At 37.5% G+C, this 23,108-nt stretch overlaps 1 protein-coding gene across 2 annotated transcripts in view; it reads left to right on the top strand.

The window, feature by feature from the left end:
• Positions 1-17,993, top strand: part of TOX3 (TOX high mobility group box family member 3) — a 78,274-nt gene extending 60,281 nt beyond the window's left edge. Inside the window, exons 4-7 of one of the 2 annotated variants that reach the window (XM_061375692.1) lie at positions 10,301-10,570; positions 12,438-12,665; positions 13,856-13,936; positions 15,843-17,992. In XM_061375692.1, the coding sequence (XP_061231676.1) occupies positions 10,301-10,570; positions 12,438-12,665; positions 13,856-13,936; positions 15,843-16,565 (1,302 nt within the window). In that variant the 3' untranslated portion in view covers positions 16,566-17,992. Of the gene's footprint in view, positions 1-10,300; positions 10,571-12,437; positions 12,666-13,855; positions 13,937-15,842 lie in introns of both variants that reach the window. The other variant, XM_061375693.1, reaches the window with a different exon arrangement.
• The last annotated feature ends 5,115 nt before the right edge of the window (positions 17,994-23,108 follow it).

Here is a 23,108-nt window from a genome sequence, read left to right as displayed (position 1 = left end):
TGAGGGTTCCTTTTTTTAACACCTCTCTAATCTGCCCAGCCTGCTGAGTAGCATTGACATCAGTAGTACATCAATTTCAGAAAGTGGATTATTTTTACTAGACAGCTATTGTGACATATTGGGTCAGTCATAAATGAAAGATATTCATGCAAGCATGCAATACTTGTAATGAAGTCTCACTCTGACCTTCTGTATGATTGATTCTGTAATTTAGTTTTCTCAGGCAGTGCCTGAAATGAAATGAAATCATGTTGAACAAGTTTTGAATACCCACAGTGCACCAGGAGAAGAAAAATCTGCAGCCCCAGAGGCTTGAGAGAGAGCAGCTGAACGATTTGTCTCCATGCTATTATAGCCTTTGCCAGCATTCAACATTTTTTTTTCTTTTTCTTTTTTTTTTTTTCTTATTTGCCTTAAGTACTTAATTCTGCAGGTAGCTGTAAATGGGAAAATAAAATGCTGTTCAGATTTAAAATGACAGGACAGGAGTATGTGCAGGGGACTGATAAAATATCTTGAATAGAACTGACCTTTCATGTAGCTGAAAGTTACTGGGGGATTCATCCTCATAATTACCATATAGATTATTTTTATTTCTTTCCTGCAATGAAACATTTCAGAGAGCAGTAGTGCTGATTAAATGAAAATTGAACTTGTTAACATTCTTTTCAGCTTAGCCTGTTGTACATAACAGAAGGTTAGCTTTGATGGATTTCAAAATTCTCTTTCTGATATCTAAGAAACAGACAGTAAAATAATTGTCTCTTTTCAGTCTGGTTTCTTTTTCTTTTATTCAAAAAAGTACAGATGTTACAAACCCAGACAGATAATTTTACATATATTGCTCTTTGTATTACTTGTGCGGCTAGAGAAAATGTGTTTCCCATTTGTTGAAGATTTGAGCCTGTTTATATTTAATAATTATTGCTGTGCCATCAGTGCATTCAGGATTCTGCACAGATAAGGCTAATTCATAGTGGAATATGCTCATCTTTAATTACATTGGTACTTAGGAGTGGCACTGTGCTCAAGTCAAAGACATGATGGTGACTGTTGCTTTTATTTCAGGAAGACAGTTTTTAATAAACAGCTCAGTGATGTGGTTTTAAGAGCTGAGTTGCAAATTTGCCCTTTTTAAAGGCTGCATACAACAGTAATATTACTAAACTTTTGAAACAGTGGTGCCTTTTATTTGAAGGTCTAAATTTTTTTAGTAGTTTGAATTTCCAAATTACTAATTAGCTTTAAATAGAATAGATCAACAAAAGATTGCAAGAATAAAAGCTAAAAAAGTTAATTTAAAATTGGCAAAAGACAGTTATTTCACTACTCACCAGACTGCGTGCCTCTAATTTGTATGTTTAATTTTCCTTTACAATGAAACTTCCTTGCAAATTTCTCTTTTAATACCCAATCTATAATCTCCTATCTAGAAAGAATGGAGTAGGTTTTCAATTAATACAATATTATAACAACATTGTTTAACATGTTGCAAATGAAACAGTTATTTCATGGGTCATTAATGTGTTTAACACATCGAATGGTCTATTAAAACAAGCCCTTGTTATTGTTAGGAACATGTTTATTGTCATCTTTAATATAAAACATGCAACTAATTCTAAACGGTTATAATTATCCATTTATAAGAATGGCAACTATTCTGACTAGAGAGATTGTCTTCAGAGTTTTCTTCTATTTTTTCTTTGGTTACTTTGGTGGATTAACCAAAGTCAAGTTCTAAAATCAACAGTGTCATTCCAGCTTGTGTTGGCCTTTCTCAGCAGAAATGGTAGCCATTAAAAACCATGGTTTTTAATACTTTTTGATACCAAGAAAATTAATCTCAAAATTAAGTAATACCAAATTAAATGATGCTCTTGTGGCTCAGATCCGTAACATTTGGCCATATACAGAACCTTTTAAATGGTGGTGGGTGCTTTGTAAAATCAGACCATTAAGACTGTGTCGGGATTTTGCAGCTCTGATGTCCACTGTCAGCTCAGCGCTGTGATGATCTGGTTTCTGTCACAGATCTGAGCTGTGTGCTTTGCTGATGAACTTGCAGGTCTTTGGAAAGTCTTATTTACTGGTGTAAGGTTAAAGATGTTACTTTAGGTCTAATGATGTGATTGTGCGTTTTTAGTTACTTTTCAGGGAGTGTATGCGCACAGCTCATGGGACCTTGGGGGGAAGTGGACGATGGGCTTGAAACCCTGGAGGCAATAGACAGAGGTGGCTTCCTGCAATGACTCTAACGTGATATGAAGACAGTGCTAGCCCGATGATGTACTAAATAATAGGGGTTTAATAGTGTGTAGCTTTTCATGTCTTCAGTGACATTGTAGTAATCAGTGTGGATAATGAAGTCACTTTTCTGAGAGACATGCTCTTCCCTCCTTTCTCATCGATACAGCACAATGGGCCATCTGTTAATAAGCCGTTATGGCTGGAGAAGGAAATGTATTGTGGTGTTTCCAAAAATTAGCAACTCATAGTACCTGCAGGGAAGGACCTGTCCATAGCAAAGTGGCAACAGTTGCCAAAGACACCTATCTGAATAACAGTTTCTGGTGGTGATAAAAATTAAAGAGTGATGCCAGTAGGTTATTACATACTGAAATACACGAGGGACTTGGGTATGAAAGAAAAGAAACACAGTAACATAGGTTGAACCGTTGGGAAAAAAGACTGTGACTGGTTTATATTAATAATGCCTAAATCGAGAACCATCAGCTTTGGAAAAAATTGTGATGTGCCATATGAGTATGTGAAAAATTACATAACCCTGTGGGAAAGCTGTCGGGAATTAGGGAGAATCTCCGATGCTCTTGAGAACTGAGCTCAGAAGGAGCACAGACATATATGATTGTGGATGCTAGCTGAGCCTTAAGCCTCTGCCATGGCTTTAAACTACTCTGCCTCTGTAAATCAGGTGTTACTTTCTTAAGCCAGCCAAACGAGGCAGATGATGCAGCTGGCCTGGATATGTTGTACCTGGCCAAGCACTTCATTGGTCCCAGCCACCCTTGTTCTTGTGTCATCTGAAAACTTCCTTTTCAATTCCTGCTATTCCCTGCTGTTGACACCTGTGTTTCCCTTTCGACAGCTTATGGAATGCTCAGCTTCCACTTCAAGTTCTCAAGCTATGAAGAAGTGCTAAATGTCTATAGAGTTTTATATTATTCTATGTTGACAGGTAGCTAGAAAGAAAATACACGGCTCTGGTAATACAGACGATAACGAGACCTACTTTTCTGATTTGCTTTATAAGCCAACAACAAACAAACAAATGAAACCCAAGCAAAATCCCCCAAATTGCTCCCAACCCCCTCCCCCCCCAAAATACACCCCAGAACATAGCTACCAACACTCAGCAGTTTTTAACAAGTGCTATGTAACCCCCGTGTCTGTCCCCGCCAAAATTTCTTGCACAGTTCTTGTTACCTTTGATAATGTTTGTTAGTTGTCATGCTTTCTTGCAGTCTCTTCCCATGTTGCTTACTGCATAAACAAGAACCTTTGAAGTCTGCCTTTGATTTGGTAGCTGAAGCACCTAAAGTTGTAGAGGTTGTAACAAAACTGCTAACAGCATTTATCTGACATTCTGGGACTTAATTTTAAGTATCCAGGGTTTGTTTGCAATGTGCCTTTCCTGTTTGCATACAGCAGACCTAAGCTTGTACTGCTAATTTGAAAAGAAACTCATGCCAAGAGACTCATCAGATGAGAGCCCAGATCTGTGATCTGAGTCACACATGTATTGTGATCATGCTGTTGGGTACCTTGTCCAAAAGGAGTGTGATTCAATATGCTTTAAAGTATGGTAGATGTTTGGGGAGAAGAGAGTGAGGAATATGTTTCTAAATGCCTTTGCAAAATGGTGTAAAAATTAAGTTGTAAAGAATTAAGTGATGCTAAAGCATCTATAACTGCTGCTGTTGGTGGGTGGAGGGCTGTAGCAAGCCTGTGATGCTGCCCATCTGCAAGAGCACAACCCTTTCCAGAGCAGAAGGACTTAACAGCAGCTGAGGCAGCCAAGAAGCATTGATCTTTCAGCCTGCTTTGGGGACTGCATGAGGGAGTGACAGAGTCATAGGAAAGTAAATGGGTAAGAACAAAGTTCCCAAGCAGCAATCCCTCCATTTGACTTTGGTGAGTCACCTTGGGTAGGAATTAGAAGCATTTCAGAGAAAAGTCTTTGTCTCTTACTGCAGTAGTTGTGTGATTTTGGCCTAGCTGTGAGCTTTAGTATTACTTCATCATGTAATGCAGCATTTTGTTAGAGATAGCTGAGCATGCTGCAAATGGGCAGGTACCAGTAGAGGCCACAGAGGTGTTGCAGTGGTGCCCAGACCTGGGACTGGAGCAGTATTGGTAAGCAGGTGCTGAGGCTGGTTGGCTCCATCCATCCCTTGGCACCTTCTTGCTTGGCATTGCACCTCTGAGGTGGTGCGGTGCTCTACTGCCTAATCCCCAAATGTGGTTCCATGGAAGGCATGGTTTTAACTAGTGATTTGGTTTCTCACAGCACTCTGACCATGTCCTGGAACAGGTCAGGTCTGCTCTGATGAAGGTCTGTGCTGCAGAGGGGTGTGTGAGGAAGATCAGCCACTGCAAACATGGTTGCAGGTCAGACACCAGGGAAAAACAAGGCACAATAAATTAGAAAGATTCCAACACATGTTTAACTTGGAGGTTGCAGCCATGTAAGAAAACTCGTATAGCAGGAGGTGAATTTCTAGACACATCTGTGATTGCCAGAACAAAAGGAAATAAGTTGCTCAGTTTTGAGAACTACATCAGTGGGCCCTCATGTTTGTTGTTTTTGTGTTTTGTTTTGTTGGATTTTTTTTCTTCTCTTCATGTCTCTGCTGTGGTGTATGTGCTCTGTCTGAACAGAAAAGAGTAATTTTTGGTGTGGCTGAACTTGGGGAGCAGACAGACCAAGAAATGGAGTATTCGCCATGTACTTCAGGGAGCAGAATGTGTGTAAGCCTCTTCTCATCAACTGATGTTTTAGATCCAGCTGCAAGGATAATTCTTCTTTTTTTTTTTTTTTTTTTTTTTCTGAATGGACATGTACTGTTTGTTGAAGTCTTTATTTGAGAATTAAATTAGGTAAGGTTTACTTTTCAACAGAGACATGAAGCAACCCGTGAGAGTTTTCTCATTGCCAGAAAAAAGAAATTGCTGCTTGTAGTGAATCTTCTGATAGCTGCAGTTTGACAGATCTATTAGTGATGGCAGTATCTGTGGAGGGAAGGACAATTCCTCAGTAGTGGCAGTACCAAGTGCAACTCTTTGGTATTCTACTAAGTAAGGATTTAATCTCTGACAGATAAAAGCATCCTGTTAGTTTGATTTGTTTTGATTGGCATTGAATTCCAATCTTGTAAAAATTTAGGTAATTGGATTCTTTTAGCTATACTTTACTTGTGGAGAAAAAGGGTATTAAGGTTTTCTTTTAGATATATGCTGATTTACCCCAAACTAAAGGGAGTAATTTGCAGACAAGTGAGGATTTCACTCTATATTTCAGTGCATTTGATTCAGCTTAAATGTACCATTTAAAATATTACATCAGCTTATGTTATACTGACAGTGACAAATTCCTAAGGCAATAGAATATTTAATGTTTTAAGTCAGCTTCTGAAGCTAGGGCACAGTGAGCATAACCATAAATGTTGGGTTTTGCATAGATATTTTTGTTGGCAGATTTCTCATTTTCCTTAAAGTAGCTCATGTGGTATAGGAGCAAATCCTAGCCCTACATGTTTCTGTAGGCACTTCCATGGGCTCAGTCCTGGCATGGCTACAGAGTCTAACTAGGGAGCTGTTGCCTATTTAAATGATTGAAGGCTGTATACACTGATTTTAATCAAGATTTCAATGTTACTCAAAATGTTATAAAGAAGTAATTTCCTAGTTATATTTTTAAACATAATGTTGACTATTCATAGAGATTAAAATTGTAACAGGGATGAAACAAGATAAAGCTACTGCACATAAATGACTCTGAAAATTCAGGGTTAGTGGAAATTAAGGCATCTCTTGATGTGGTGGCTGGATGCATTTACCTGTCAAAACAGATAGGAGCTATATTACTGGCTGTATTAACTACTGGATGCTTCATGAGTTGATAACAGAGAATGAACTTTCTTTTATTTCCTTAATTCTTACCTTGCTACTCAATGGTGTGTTTCATTTCTGCTGGCTCAGGTACAGTAATTATTGAAAACCACCTTGGATCATACTGTATAAATTAAGGCATGGGAGTTCACACATTACTTTTTTTTTAGGTCTCGTTAGTCTGTTGTTTGCTTTACAGTGGTTGTTGAGGAATTAATATTTTGTCAATTTTTTACTTTAGCACATCAAAGTAAGCTATAGATATGGCATATGCCATGAGAAGTGTACTTTGGCAGTATGACTAAGTATGACTTCTTTGGCATAACTGTCTAAGTAGATTAGAATAGTTGAGAGTAGCATAGTTTGATGGATGGATTTCCTTATGGTTCCTTTGTTGAGGCCTAGTACGCATCAAATGCTGACTGTCTTTTTAATGTGTACTTTTGGAGCCATGTAAAAGGGTGGTGACAGAAATCCAGTGTGCCTAGGTAGAGTTGCCATTAAGTCATTTTGAGAAGGGATAAAGATTTTGGATCGTACTTTGCCTCTTTTATGCCTGTGTATAATTGAAGAGACCATAGAGGTGGCTGACGTTCCCCTCAGTAAATGTATCTGTACCTTAGGGTTTTTTGTATCACTCACGTAGGATAACAAAAGAGAGATCCAAGTCATTTTAGTCTGCGAAGGAATCACATGAGTTATTCCTCTTTGGTTTTCTGTTTCACACATTATGTGAAACATTGCCTGATTGTCATTCTGAGTAGATCAGTGATTGAGTTTTTTGCCTGGCTTGTGTTTAAAATCACCAAGTTTTGCCTAGCTTCAATCCAAGACTGTAAAGCAGATCAGGCTCAATCAAAACTCAATTCTGTCCGCTTGAGAAGTTCATGATTTTTGTCAGAACTAATCTGTCATTTTTTTACATAATGTTACAAAAATCTTAAATGCTTATAGTGCTTATGTATCACTTTTACGTCTGGTTAAGTTTATGTAAAAGAGCTTGTGATAGTCTTTAAAATTTTCATGGTATTCTCAGTGGATTATTTTGAATTCATGAGCTTTTCAATTTTCATGTAGTAATGCAATTAGGATGTCATGTGGATATTTTAGTGCACTTGTATTTCTATGTGTGCCCCTGTTATAAGATGATTTTCATTGTTAATCACTTCTTTGATAAACATTTTGTGCATAATGAAATGCTGCAGATCCTTTTTGTTCAGTACTGGTCTTTGTAGTGTAAGTGAAAAAATAAGAGTTAAGATAATTGATGGAAATTTTGTTTTCTTGATTTCTTCTTAGAAGATTTTGTTTGCTCAGGAGCTATATACAAATGCTGTAGACTTTAATGTTGCTATTGACTAGCTCCCCTACCTTTTTGCTTCTTGTCAAACCACTGTCAAACATAAAAAATGGGTTATTCTTCCTTTTCTGAAAGTTATTCTATAGATACATTAGGTTGAGGCCCACAACATCATACCACACAGTAAAAAATTAAATCCTTTGCCATTTTCTAAATATTGATGAGCCATGTAACTTTTAAAAGTGCAGAAAATACATTGTTTGTCAGTATCAAATGCACATAAGCGTAAGTGCATGTGAATTATAAGAGATTGGAAATAATACAAAATATTATATTTCATATGCTATGTTGTGAAATATATATTTCATGTCTTGGCTGTCTGATTCTAGATAGCCAGCTACAAAATATTGTTGTTTCCATTTTTAGCTTTTAATAAAGATTTAAGATAAACAAGAAAACCCAAACAAACAAACAAAAAAAGGCTTTAAAAATTAGGAAGAGATCCAGAAAAGAAAATCTGGAATAAGTGGATGTGAAAATCTGTACAAGCATTGAATAGTGTCGGAAAAAGGGACAGTTAAGAATTCATGGGCTTGTGTATAAAATTAGATTCTGGGTCAGTTCAAGTCAAGAGAATTTAGTCTCAGTAAAATCAGAGATGCAACCAAAATGACAAGACTTGGAGTAAATGGTTTGTAACCCACGTCATCACATTTTGTTGCCTCAGTGTAAAAGACAGAAAAGCCTGTATTGTGTAACAATGAAGAGAGAACAAAAGCTAGCCTTTTAGGTGTAGAACACCTCCAGGAAACTACTACCTGAAAAGTAATGAAAAAAGTTCTTTTCAAAGAGAAATGGTCATTCTGATGATCTGCGCCTTTGCTTTAGCAGCAGAGATTTTCTTCATGCAATAATGTCTGTAAGCTAAAATGAATGGAGTAATATGCAGAAAGTGATATCCTTTTAGAAAAGACTTTGAATGACTTCCAGATGCCACTGCCAATACAAGTCACAGTCAAAATGACCCTGTAGTTAACGGTAGTAAATTTTCACAGAAGGGTGCCCTGAAGCAGATGGGTATTTCAGCCAATAAGTCTCATGTTTTGATCTTTCTGTATCAAGTGCTCCACTTTTGGCACATGCATTCATCTCTAAGGAAGCACACTCCTTTACTGAAAATATTAAAAGAATTTAAGAAGTAGTAGAAACAGCATGGTACAGTATGGATGATGAGCCAAACTGATAATGACTTGGGAAGCACAGAGAGAATGAGGGTAAGAGTGCATAGGATCTGGATTATGAGCTTGTGGGGTTACCTTCATCTGTACTGGATCCAGGTGCAACGTCACATGTACTTCAAATCTAAGGATTTCTTTTTACTGTATAGGCATCATCAGAAAGACACATGAATACCAAATAATATGATTTATTGCTACTGGGAAGCAGGGTGCTGTAGCACTTGTGCATAAGATGGATGAGGCAGGTTGTGCATCTTCTCTAACACATGTATTGCTTCTTTGTATGGCTGCATTTGTCCCATCCAAGAAAAGGCTTTCGGGAGCACAGAACCACTATCTCTGCTCAGGAAGAGTTGTACAAATGTACAAGGAAAGTCTCTTGGGCTAAACTTACCTCAATGAAGACACAGATATTTGAAAACTGGTTTGGGCTTATTTTAAGAAGATAGCACTGGGAAGGTCAGACTCCATTGTGGAAGTTCAGTGGACTGTACACCAGGGGCCCAGCACTGCTGCTTTGTTCTGTGTCATTTCATTAAGGATCATTGCACCTGCTACTAATTGCAATGCAGGTTATTAATAATGAAAGTGTTTTCAAAATCTAATTTATTTCTCATGTTGCTGTCTGTTCAAACAATGGGTATAGATTAATCAGGTTGCTGAATCAATTTGTGAGCTATTTATTGTCTTATTAACTGTTGAAAAAAATCTTTTCTGTTCAAATGTTTATTCATTGTGTATTGATCCATGTGTGGTTGAAAATAAGAAAACTGAGTTGCTCATAGGCAGGTTCCAGTTGGCTTTTCCTTCAGGGTCTTGCTTTTAATTTATAAATGTGGTAAGTGTTGTGCAGATGTAGAAGACGACATAGTTTGTGTCCTCAGGAAACTAGAAACACAGCCATGCAAGTCCTTGAGTTTCTGAGACATGAAGTACAAGAAAAATGAAGTCAGAGATTGGTACATAGCTTTCTGCTTCCACGTGTGTTTGACTGCTAGATTAAAGATAAAAATGTGTAGTTTTGTGTTGTGGAACAAGATTTTTTAGGAGTGGTTAGGATGACTACGTTCTCCAGCGTGCTGCAGTATCTGCACTTGAGACCTGTCCGGGCAGTGTTCTTTGTTTAAAACAACTTTAAAATCCCACTCAGACAGGGTTGTTTTATACCTGCTCCTGTTACTAGTAACAGCAAAGAATAACTGAGTGTCAGTAAAGGAAAAATGCTTTTCTTTCTGTATATGTCACCCTCCCTGGTTTTGTGTACTTTCTATTGATGGCAGTTTGTGTCTTCTCAGTTAGTGTTTCCCCATGTCATCAGTTAGCCTGTTTCCCTGTTGTTTATCTGGGTATTTCACACTGCATCAAGGGAAGAAATGTTTAAAAATGGGAATTTTTATTCCACAAAAAAAACCCTCATTCACAACTGGGGGGGAGAAGTGAAGTCTGGAGCAAGTGTAGAAACTGATTCTGCATTTAATTTATTAAAAATGCATCTAATTCATCAAAAAAGAAACAAACCAAACTGCAAATTGACAGTTCTGCAAGTCAATTCTGTAAGCCTGTGAAAGTAACTTTACCTGATCATTCTATATGGTAACTGCTAATGACTAAATACTGTTTCAATCTCTTTTAGGATCAGAGTCACACACAAGTTTCCCAGTATCGCCAGGATCACTCTCTGATTATGAGATCTATTGTCCACATGACTGATGCTACTCATTCGGGAATTATGCCTCCTTCTCAGCTAACCACCATTAACCAGTCTCAGCTAAGTGCACAGCTGGGGCTAAATTTAGGAGGCACTAATTTGCCACACACTTCTCCCTCCCCACCTGCCAGTAAATCAGCCACTCCTTCCCCATCCAGCTCTATAAATGAAGAAGATGCAGATGAATCAAATAGAGTAAGTTATTGCTGGCACTGTAGTGAGTAAGCTTTACATGTCTATATGTTATATTTTCATGAATGTGGCAGGTGGCAGGATCATCTCAACTGCCGTTTGGTCATATAAAATACAAATGTTACAGTATAGTGAAATATGATTAATTTCCTGTTTAGCCACTTCAGACATTTCCATAATAACTCCATAGTGATAAATGTAAAAATATACATAAAATCATAGAATAATTAGGGTTGAAAAGCACCTTAAGATCATCCACTCCCAATCTCCCTGCTGTGGGCAGGGGCACCTCACACTAAACCATGTCACCCAAGACACTGTCCAACCTGGCCTTGAACACTGCCAGAGATGGAGCATTCACAGCTTCTTGGGCAACCCATGCCAGCGCCTCACCACCCTTACAGTAAAGAACTTCTTCCTTATATCTAACCTGAACTTCCCCTGTTTAAGTTTGTACCCATTACCTCTTGTCCTATCACAACAGTCCTTGATGAAGAGTCCCTCTCTAGCATCCATGTAGGCCCCTTTCAAGAATGGTACTTCTCCAGAACATGTTTTGCAGTCAGGTACTTGCTGAGCTAGAAGTGATATCTTCGTAGTTAATAACTTGCAGAGAAATTTTCTTTCATGAAGTTCCTCTTGTTGCCTTCTAATCCCATGTAAAGTTTTAGCATCCAGAACACTGTTTCCACAGCTCCATTATGTATTGCAAATACCCCTACTGTATATATATATATATATGGTTCAATACTTTCATAATTTATTTCAGATTTTATAGATCTGGTGAAACTTTGGACAGTTTTGTCATTTTGGTATTCTTTAGAGTCATATAAAACATAAGATGCGTTTAGACAGAAATAAAACAAGCTTTCTTTTAACTGAAAGTTTAGTCATTTTACACTGCTTTAAATAAATCTGTTATTAAAGGAAAATCTTATCAACAAAACAAAGCACAAATGTTATCAGTATATTTAAAGGGCATAATTTAGACTGTTCCATGACAGGTTTTCTCATCAAGTTAATGGAAATTGTGCATATGGAAAGATCATTACACAGGATCCTCAAAATATCAAAGTAAAATGTATGTCACGGAGGTATATTTAGAGCCACATTATTCCCTTGTTGCAATAATCTGTGCATAGTTCAATGAAAGATGGTACAAGGCATGAGGTGCATGCAGGGACCAGAATTACCTGCATGCTGGTGTGCTGCTGTGGGGGTTCCCCATCCCAAGGCAAGAGGGAGATGTAGGAGCAGTACCAGTGCCTGGCAGTGACCTGAACCTCCAATGCTACTGGCAGGGGCACCTGACCCTGCACTGCGGCAGCGGAGGTGTGTGCTGGACACTGGGTGTTTGCTGCAGGTGGACAGAAGCAGCAGAGTTGCTACTGCTTTTTCCCTGAAGGGTGGGCTTTTTAACCTCTGACCCATGTCTTGACAGTCTAAGTGTGGGAATCAGGAAATGCCTCCAAGCTCTTCTCTTTTGAGTCTCTGCTGCTGAAATTACATCTTAATAGAAAAACATAGGCTGCCAGTTCAAAATATACTGTAGTTTGGTTTTTTTTTTCCTTTAGTTATTTTTTAATACAAATTAGCATTGGGGTGTATTTTTTCAGGTCAAGCTTGTAAGATTTGACTCTCTCAGCCATGCTTACAAGGAGTAGTAACTATTCATACATTCAGTTCCAGTAGATCTGATGAAATTAAGAACTGTTTGGGAGGAGAAAGGCTTGTGCAACGGGACTCTCCAAAATGTTACCTACATAGTAGTTTTATCCATATATTATTAAACCAGACTGTCAGTTTTTTCATAATTAACCTGACTTATTTCATGCATATATTGACTGTTCTTGCTGTTACTATTTTCTAGGCTACTGGAGAAAAAAGAGCTGCCCCAGATTCTGGCAAGAAGCCCAAGACTCCTAAGAAGAAGAAAAAGAAAGATCCCAATGAGCCACAAAAGCCAGTGTCGGCATATGCCCTTTTTTTCAGGGATACACAAGCTGCAATTAAAGGGCAGAACCCGAATGCTACATTTGGAGAGGTCTCAAAAATAGTGGCTTCTATGTGGGACAGTTTAGGAGAAGAACAAAAACAGGTAAAAAATTGATGCAGGGCAAGAAGTAAAATAGTAATCCTTTTAAAAAAATATCCTCTTACCTTTATTCTGAGTGGACCATGCTACTTGCTGGTGTAGACCTCTTACTTTTTAGAGCTATACTGATTTTTGAACTTGCTGAAGACGTGGTACCTAAAAGCATTTTATTATAAGATGCAGTAGGTAGTATTAAATGGCTGTGTTTGTCTTCAAATTTTAAAGGGCAGTTTGTAAAAAATCTCAGGTGATACTGTCCTAGAATCCTGTTCAGACTGTCTTTTGACAATTCCTATTTCAAAGCTCTTGTGTCCTATTAATCATAAGTTAGAAAAGGGGAAGGTACAGCACATTTAGTATTTCCCTTTGATCTGCCTTATGAATTTGTTACAAAGCATATTGATTTCCAGCCTTTGAAGGCAATCCTCTGCCTCATTACGATGTCGTGTGTAAAATGTTACTTTAACTCAAACTTGGTACAGAATGATGAGTTTTATTCTTCCTTGAGGGTTATCTTCTTTTAACACAAATGTAACTCCTACACATGGATGGAAGTGGAGGGGGGGGGGGGGAAATCCTTTGAGGCTATTTGCTTGTTGATACTCCTTGCAGCTTCTAGTAACAGGTAATGGAAGCTGTGATGAAAAAGTAGATTTTGCATAGGACACCTTCTGGCAAGATGTGAATGGTCTTGTTTATCGAATGCATTTGGAAACCTTCAGTGTGACCTAACAGATGATGGTGAACATGATTTAAAGGCAGACTTTATTCCCTCATACTGGCTTTGGGGAAAGTGAAATGTCCAAGCTTTATGAAAGAACTTTTCTAAAGATTTTTTTTTAATATGTATTTTGAATGTTTGTTTTAAAAAAATATTGCATAGGCATCTTCTGCTATTTTATACTGCTGCAGATACTTCTTAGGATCTGAAATACACCATGTTCTAATACCGTATTTATTTAGGGTCATTAGTATTTCCTGGGGAAATGCGCATAGGTAGTCTTGTCAAACAATTGGCTCCAGCCACATTTCTGCTCCAGTGGTAGACCTGAAAGTCTGTAGCCAGGGAAGAAAAAGCACATGTAACAGTAGAGTATTTTCTGATGGGTTTGGCCTCTGTTTTTTGTTTCTTTGCATTCTGGCAAAAACACTTTAATAATTGAAGTTGGTGAAATTGTGATCTCTCTTAATAGGTGTATAAAAGAAAAACTGAAGCTGCCAAAAAAGAATACCTAAAGGCACTTGCAGCCTATAGAGCAAGCCTTGTTTCTAAGGTAAGCCTAATGCCTTCCATGCAATGGAAGTTAGCTTTTGGCAGTGGTGTTTAAATATTGGTGGTGGGGTGTGTGGTGTTATGCAGAATGGATGTAGAATCCTAGGATTGCATTAATACAGCTCTACCAGATGTTGTGCTGCTGCTTCAACCCTGCTTAGTGTCTGCAAAGAAAAGTCATCTCTCCAATGGCACAGTGATGATTACCAAACAATAACTTCGCAAATGTACAACATTCTTTATCTATGGTGGCAAAATAATGCACTTCACTGCAAAAGGAAAATTCAGTCATGAAAAATACAGTGACCTTCTGACATTAGCATTTGCAAGCTATTTGCAGAGTTTTGGTTTTTCCTCAAGTGCTCCTTTTCAAAAGATGGACTTGTTTTGTGTGGAGCTGGAGAGCAGTTACTGCATGGCAAAGCTTAAGTAATTCTTGCAGGTGAGGGGAAGAAATGTATGGTGGCTCTGAATTTGGAGAGTACCTACAAATAAACTAGCTGGCACAAAGCCATATGGAGTATTTTAGTGGATGCCGAATTAAAATAAAACTTGTGAAGAAAACAAAGCTCTGCTGTCTTATTTGTGAACTTACGTTTCTAACCAGCAGCACTATACTGGTTGTAGATCTGTTGCATCTCAATACCATAAACGGAAATATGCTTATGGACATCTAAAATGTGATTAAAAGTTAATCAAGGTAGTTATTTCTCTACCAATATTTCATAGAGATCAATTACAAAAATATCTTTGATCTCAAGAAAGCAAGAGAAAGAAGTGACACTATCTAACTCCTGATGATCTTTATTTGAACATACAACTGCAGAGCATTAGTAAATCACACAGAAAGTTGCTGTGTGTTTTAATTAATGATTAAAAATACGACAGCAGACATTATACATGTGTTCATGAAAGCTGGAAAATTTCTTCTCCTTGTGTTGAAAAGCTGTGTTTTTCTGTTGTCTCTAGGACTTAGATAATATTCTCAAAGTGTTTAGTATCACAATGCTAACTTCAACGGCAGCTGAATTTCTAAATACATTTGAGGGAATTTAGTTCTTCAGTCCTAAGTTCCTTTTTCAAAAACATCAGAAATATTTTTTTCCCAATATCCATGGGACCTGGGTTGCCAAGTAACCTGTGGGATGACTGAGTAGAAATTGTACTCTAAGTCAAGTCCAGTTTTCATCTCACCTCCTCCAACTTAAGACATAATTGCTGTAGCTTTTTTATCCAAGGTAGTTGCTGAGAGTAGGGATGCAATTTATTGCAATAGACCTTTTTGGACTGTAGTTTTCCTTCATATGTGTCTTACCAGAAACCTCCAGGACATTGAAAAAAGGCATCATTCCCTAAGCAGGGCACTTCCTGATGTGTATGTATCCTTTCCCGGGTATTCAGTTGGATGTCTTGATAAGGTTCCCTTAGGCTTTTGTTTCTTGTAGATACCTTGGTCTTGATTACTTAGATGTGAAAATCTACAACAAACAAATTTTAAAAGTTGCGTGAGAAGTTTTGTTGTTCATAAACTCTTATGCTGTAACTGGTGTGGGGGCATATGCTTCTGCTAAGATTTGTCTTCCAAAGAACCAGGGGTTTTTGGAAACATATAAATATAGAAAGTGTTTGGCCTTTTTTAGCTTTTTCAGCCACAAAATGTATGTGACATCTGTGACATTCTGGTGTTGAACAAGGGCATGAGTTAGTTTTTTTGTCCAAGAAAGAACTGGATGTATCATACAGAGACAGATGAAGAGGTTATACAATGGTTCAGTGAATCAGTGATCTTTTCTGATAGAAAACAAAAGATGAAAAAGTCTCCCTGAGTAGCTGTGACTTTTATTTCATGTAAACAGTAGCAATCTCTCCTTTGTTAAAAATAAAAGTAATTTCTTTTCCAAATACAGGCCGCTGCTGAATCTGCTGAGGCCCAGACAATTCGTTCTGTTCAGCAAACGTTGGCATCCACAAATCTGTCTTCCTCCCTTATTCTGAATACTTCTCTTTCTCAACATGCAGCAGTGTCAGCCTCTCCGCAAACTCTTCAACAGCCCCTTCCAAGAGCAATTGCTCCAAAACCTTTAACCATGAGACTGCCGATGAATCAGATTGTAGCTTCTGTTACAATTGCACCAAACATGCCAACAAACATTGCTGCCCCGTTGATAAGCTCTATGGGAACAAATATGGTGGCAATGCCGTCTCCGTCTCAAGTCAGTCCATCAGTGCAAAGCCAGCAGCAGCAGCTCCAGCAGCTCCAGCACCAACAGATGCAGCAGATGCAACAGCAGCAGCTACATCAGCATCAAATGCATCAGCAAATACAGCAGCAAATGCAACAACAGCATTTCCAGCATCACATGCAACAACATTTGCAACAGCAGCAGCATCTTCAGCAGCATATTAATCAACAGCAAATGCAACAGCAACTGCAGCACATGCAGCTTCAGCAAATGCAGCATATGCAACATCAGTCACAGCCTTCTCCTCAGCAGCATTCTCCGGTAGCTTCTCAGATCACTTCTCCCATGCCTGCCATTGGGAGCCCTCAGCCAGCACCTCAGCAGCACCAGTCACAAATACAATCTCAGACACAGACTCAAGTGTTATCACAGGTCAGTATTTTCTGAAAAGAAATGATCCTGTAACATGGCTTTTTAAGTGGTGAAGGGGATAAGAATAAACCATATTTAGCTAAAAACTATAAATTGTTGATGGTAGTTATGCAGGGATGCATAACAGATCAAATGATGCTCTAAAGTGTCTATTAGATAGGCAATAAAGAACTACAATGTAGCTGTGTATCATCTTTTAGCTGACTATAAATCATTTTGTTAAAAAAAAAAAGCAGCTGTGCTCTTTTTCATGTGATGCCTTTTTAATTTATTTAAGCTTTACCTGCAATATGTGAATCAAATGGCCTAATAAATACCTGAACCTTATGGCTGCAAAATGGCCTTGCAGAGTTTTAAGATATAATCTTTCTTCTCTAAAAGTGAGTAGTGCACTTCAAGGCAGTATGAACTCATTAAGCCCTTAAAGCACAGTTGTAACTACCTGTAAAATGATGATTGGTCTTCATACAATCATACTTGTATAACATGCGTTAGTTGATGGCATTTTTGTCATGGAAAAAAAAGAGTAAATCACAGATTTTTGCCAAAGCTCTTAAGTTTTTTTCTCTCCTACAAGTCTTCAGAATGCAAGTAGCTGAACTTAAGTGTTTGAAACAACCTTTCACTTCATTTCTCCAAATAAACCTATCATAGTTTGTAAGAAAATATATATTGACATTAACACTCTTATGTTAATTCCAGTTACAGAACAAATGTGAATATTATATTCTGTGTTGAAGTGATGAGTTTCAGATGGAATACACTGTATTTTTAAAAGGGGAATGCACTTAAATAAAACTGTTATTACAGAAAGCTGAGATGAAAGCAAGAGTTTTTAATATGCTGTAAAACCAGTAGAATATTTAAATGAAACTCCACCGAATGATCAATGTAAATATTTTCTTTAAAAGTTGTAAGTTTTCATATCATGTGTTGTAAAGTTTTCATAAATGAGGCTTTAATGTAAACACTGGTAACATGAATTATTAATTGCTACATTGCTTATTGTGTTTTTATGCTGTTTTATACTTTTTTATGAGTTATGATAGCAGCAATTAAGTTGTTTGTATTTTGCTTATCTAAAATAAATGCTTTTATCTTGCTATAGAATAAACACATTTCAGTAAAACCAATGAGCCATGAGTCTTTGATAGAAAAGTCGGAAACATTGCCTTATGCAAACACTTCCTAGGAAAATTCAGTTCATGTTTTGGATTTTTTGTGCCCATACTGGGTAAGCAGGCACTGATGGGATCCAAGAATGTAAGCAGCTCTTGTACCTGCTGAAGAGTTGTATATGTCTCTGAAAGAAGGCAGGTGTTAGAGTTACAAAGCATTCATGGTACCCCGTGTTGCATTTATCTGCAGGAGCACCATAGAGAACCTGTCTCTCAGCAGTGGTGTTTGGAGATAAGCACAAATTGTGGTTTTCTTTGTATCTTTCCATTTCACATGTAAACACAACTCCTGCCATGGGCTTCCCCTCTATAATCCCCCACTCAGAGTTCGGCTGATCCTGAGTTGTCTTTTATCATAAAAGTAGGGCATGGTAGAGGAGAGATGGAGAGGGCGGGTATTGCATATGAAGGGTTTGGAAACATTCATGCCCTATGTGGTGTCAGGTTATTAGTGTTGTTTTGCTCTGGAAAGAGGATAAATTCTTTATTTTCTTCTTTCCCTTCCTTGGCTGCAGTAACTGTGCAGCAAATGCAGTCTGACCACTATCCCCAGTTGTCTGGCATGATTAATTACAGCATCTGTCCTGTCAGAAGCTATAATGAAGAGGTCTTGATAAAAATTGCAAATTACTACTGGCAACAATCTTAAACTGCTTATGATAAAATGAAAATTAAAAACAGCAAGTGTCAAACCTGAGCAGAATCCTAATCCTGTTTGAGGAGATGTCTATGACTACCATGCTTGGACTACAGCAAAAAAATAGTGGTATACAGATCCCCCAAAAATTGCAGCCAGACTTGAAGGAAGAGGTACTACACTGTGTGAGTTTATTAATAACAAATTCAGCTTTCAATATTTCATCATCAGTTTATTATGTACAAATATTGAACATCAAGAGAGTCTAATTATAAATGTATAGATTTCTTGGAGCAGAAAAAAATCATGTATAAATTGAAGCTTTTCATAATAGGTGTTAGTTGACAGCTACCCTTGCTCCTTATATCCTTAGCATGGTATCTACTAATGTCTGGAAGACAGGACATTTATTCCAGGTATGAGGAAGTCTGCCTGCATCAGAAATGGCTGATTGGTAGAGATTTTTGTGTGTGTCAGTTTTAACCAATGTTACATAACAAAAGGAACCATTTTATAGTTGTTTTGAAACCTTTAGAAAAATGTCTTCAGAAATAGTTGCTAAACTGTATGTGACAGTAATTGTGTATTAGTTCTATAATTGTCGTTTTGAAGACCTATGAAGTATCGTTGGAAAAAGGTCACTAATGATTAGAGTTAATTACAACTGAAGTGTCTGTTTTCAACTATTTGCAGTGAGAAGCAGGTGTTATTATACTCATTAAATGGTTTCATAAATCCTGGGTTTTATCACATTTGATTAAGAGCTGCTGAACTACTGATGTTCAATTCCAGGAAAAATAGTTTTAATTACTGCAGAAAAAAAAATTAATCATCAAGCAGGACCATACATTTTAAATACCAAAATTTGAATCTTGAAAAACTGGAGCATCTCCCTGCTTGCTACAAAATTATATTTTACATTACCCACAATAGCATATTGCAGAACATCTTGTGTTTCAAACTGTGCAAGTTGGTGTTCATATTCCCCAAGTCTAAGTGAGTAACTTTGCTATCATGTCATAAATAAAACTGTTAATTTAAATAGTTTAATATGCAATTTATGCAGGAAAAATGAAGTATCCATATGATTTCAGTTTTATGCATGGTTTAAAGAATGTTTTCCTTCATATAATTTACAAGCATTTAACTGCTCCCTTCTTTTCCCAAGGTTTCAGATGCTTTATCACCCTGGTTAACCACATTCTACTTTCACATTAACCCAGGTTGACACATGATGAAAGAACATAAGGAGGTTTAATTTTTAGCTGACACAGGGTCATTAGTTTCTAACTTGCAGAACAAAGCCTTTAAATACCTCTGTGCAACATACTCTCAATTTTATGTTATCACCTGACCATTGTAATTTGCAGGACAGATGGATTAAAAATCTCAAGTTTAACCAGAAGTTTTGCACTGACTCTTTTCAATGGGGATTGACTATTTGAATGGTTCCTTTTCCATTTCTCACTTCATGGAGTATTTTGCAGCAGTGGACTTCATTCTAACCTTTCCCTCCCCCCTTTGTTTGGCTTTTGTTTTGCAACAGCTGTTATTATCGTTTTTGGTCAGCTGTGATTGCTGGAGGCAAAATAGGACCAGATGGTGTTTTGCTATGCATGAATGGCAAGTTAGAGGAGTTTAGATTGAATAGGCCAAGTCTGAATGGTGTCTATGCACCACCTGCCCTCTTCAGCAGCAGTATACACATCATAGGAGCATGATCTGTCTCAGACCTACTAGAATTGGATGGGAATGGAGGGAGCCTCCTTGGATTTTCTCCATATTTATTGATCTTCCATGCACTAACAGCATAATGCGGTACACAGTCAATTTGAGTTAATTGGATATGACACAGCATGTACATGTAATCTATCACTGTAGCTTCCCAGTACACTTTAGGTTTTGCTGCCACAAGAACATGCAGTATTAGCCTGCATTAACAGGCTAAGTGGATGGAAGTAAAACAAGTTCGTTGTAGGGCTTGGTTTAACAAAATACGCTGTAGTTTTAAAAAGATACCCTTGAAACTGCCAGAGATGCAGTTAAATAGGAACATTTTGGAGTTGATAGACTGGACTGAGTATTTGGGTGCAGAACTAAATATACCTCATTCCTATACTTTTTGAGAGGTTTACCAATGAAATTTAACTGAAGAGTTAACTAAAGGTTGGGAGGCAGTATCTGTAGCAATCAGGAGTGAAGGACTGGTGCCATTCAGAAAGGGGCATGTTTTTACATGGAGGAATCTGTAGCAGAAGAGATATTATATCAAATTCTGATTAATAGCCCCTAAAATTAAAATTAGGGATCCAAATTGTGATTAGAGTAGCAAAGGGCAGCTTTGATGTCCTCAAACTGGTCATAGGGATAGAATTTAATGTTACAGGAATTTGAGATCTGTTGTATCCTCTGTTAAGGTTGACTGAGAGACAGCACAATACATAATGTCTGGATGTTGTGGAATAAAATGCATGTGTTACAAATAGTGAATATAATGTATAACAGTAACATACATTACTTGAATTGTTATAGCAATTGGATGTTTAAAGGCCTACTTACGTATGTAACTGGGGGTTGCTATCATGCTCTGCCTAAGTTGGCAGGAGCTGCTCACTTGGTGTCTTTGTCTGTGGTGTCAGGTATCTGACTGAGTTACTTTATTATGAAAATTGCATTCAACTGAAGAAATGCTAACTATTTTCAACCGCCTGTGGGAAAAGCTACGTTTGTATTAAAGGATTTGGTTCTTAAAGTCACCAAGAAGTTAATGCTTCTCAGGTGCATCTGAGGGAGACAAATTTCAATTATACTACTAAAATATTTCAGGAGAGAATACATTGCTTTGAATGAGCTGTTCTGGTGCTTGAGTAGGCTACATTGGAGATTATAATGTTTACCTTAGTTAAAAAGCAGAAGTGGTATTTTGAATAGTGAAGCTTTTGTCCAAGTTCTTGAAGCATGAACATCTTAGGCCCTTACACAAACCAAAATAGTGTGAAGTTTTCTTACAGGGTTTGAAACAAAATTCGTTTTAATCTTCTAGGTTGATGCAGTGTAGTTACATGGGCACTTTCTGCATATATAATTTATTTTTTTTTTTCCCTTCTGAGAATATCTTTATTGATACAGGCACCTTTGGTCTGCTATTTTCTCCAGACTGGTGTTGCTACATTACCTTAACTCTGCTGCTGTAATTGAAACAGAAAGACTTTGATCCAGCAAATCACTTAAAATAAGTGGATAATTCATGTATATAAGTAGTAATTTCATTAAAGTGACTACTCACATGCTCTGTTACACAGTTGCTCAAGTGCTTTCATAGATCAGGGGTCTAATTGTAAAATGTTGTATTTCTTTTCCAAACAGTTCTAAGTAGTGATAACAAGAATAATGAGAACCTAAAAGCAACATAGCCTACCTTATATTTTCTGTGTTTTCTTTTGTTAGATTCTATTCTAAACAAGGCGCAGGTCTGATTTTCATGTAGAGATGTCTAACCTCTGTTCTGGTTTGGTGACTGTTGATCATCATAAATATGTAAAGAATTTACATATTTGCATGGTGATTTGTGTATTCAGTTACTCAGATGGGTTTTTACTGTGCACAGCTCTGAAAAACTGTACCTGAATCACCAGTCACAGCTCCTGACTGAGCAGACGCCTTGACCACATATTTGTATTTACGAGACAGAGAAGTAAATGCAAGCAAACAAAGCACCATTCTGCCTATGGAAATATTTGTGAAATCTGAAGGATATAATTACTGCAAGCTGTTATGTTTTTAATGCTATATCCTATAGTGCTCTGATAACAATAATACCCACTTTATTAGCATAACATATATAAATAATAAATCCCATGTGTTATGCTGGTGGTTGTAGGTGCTTAATTTTGTGATTGTTTTTGGAGTTTGTTATTCATGAGAATTGACCATACAGCATGGATATTTAAAAAATAATAAGTAGCTGTACCATTGCTTAATTTCTTTCCTCTTCCTAATTTTGGAAGTGCTGAATATTCAGTGTCTGAAAATCAGAGCTCGCTTTCAAAAGTTCTGCTGTTTCAAATGTTGATCAGGGGTTTCTCACTGCTGCATGGATGTATGTGTATATGTAGGTGTAAACTGATAGTAGTGAACAACGTTGTAGTGAATATGTGTTCCAACCTCATATAGCAGCCTCTCTGTGTGCTCTGCACTGTGGAATCATCCAAATCATATTCCCTGTTCCTCTCAGCTTCTTCTCATTTTTCTTATTGTCCCTATCCACATTTTTCTCTACTTGGCTAAACACAACAGCAGCCAGGGCTTACTTGCCACATGCCAGGTCTTGCACCCTGCTTCTACCTGCTCATCACCTATGGAAAGCTCCTCCTGAATAGCTTCTCCTCTTCCAGACTCCTTTCTTGTTCCTGCTATTCCTAGATTGCAAGGCAATGAATAGATAGTCCACATATGTAATAGGTATTTGTTCAAATAAAGAGAAGTCCAGATGCGTGCACTTAATTTTATGTGGAAAATCTCTAAAATATATGTAAGCATAAGGTATGCATTAGGGGATTTTGGGGGTAATATTTTAAGTGCTTTGCAGCATGGGGTTTGGTTACTGCTCAGCATACTGCGGCTTTGGCAGAATACAGATGAAGCTAGTGATAATTATCATCCTTGCATAAACAGACTTTCTCCCTTAAAATATTGTGGCAAATAAATCTGTGTTTTGGTCATTTACAGCAGATAGCATATTAC

The sequence above is a fragment of the Neopsephotus bourkii genome, unplaced genomic scaffold, assembly GCF_033783945.1.
Source record: "Neopsephotus bourkii isolate Nb327-2 ecotype Australia unplaced genomic scaffold, CSIRO-AGI_Nbou_v1 NB_1671, whole genome shotgun sequence".
In the NCBI taxonomy this organism is placed as follows: Eukaryota; Metazoa; Chordata; class Aves; order Psittaciformes; family Psittacidae; genus Neopsephotus; species Neopsephotus bourkii.
The sequence above is the reverse complement of the archived record's forward strand: the minus strand, read 5'-3'. Positions and strand labels throughout refer to the sequence as shown.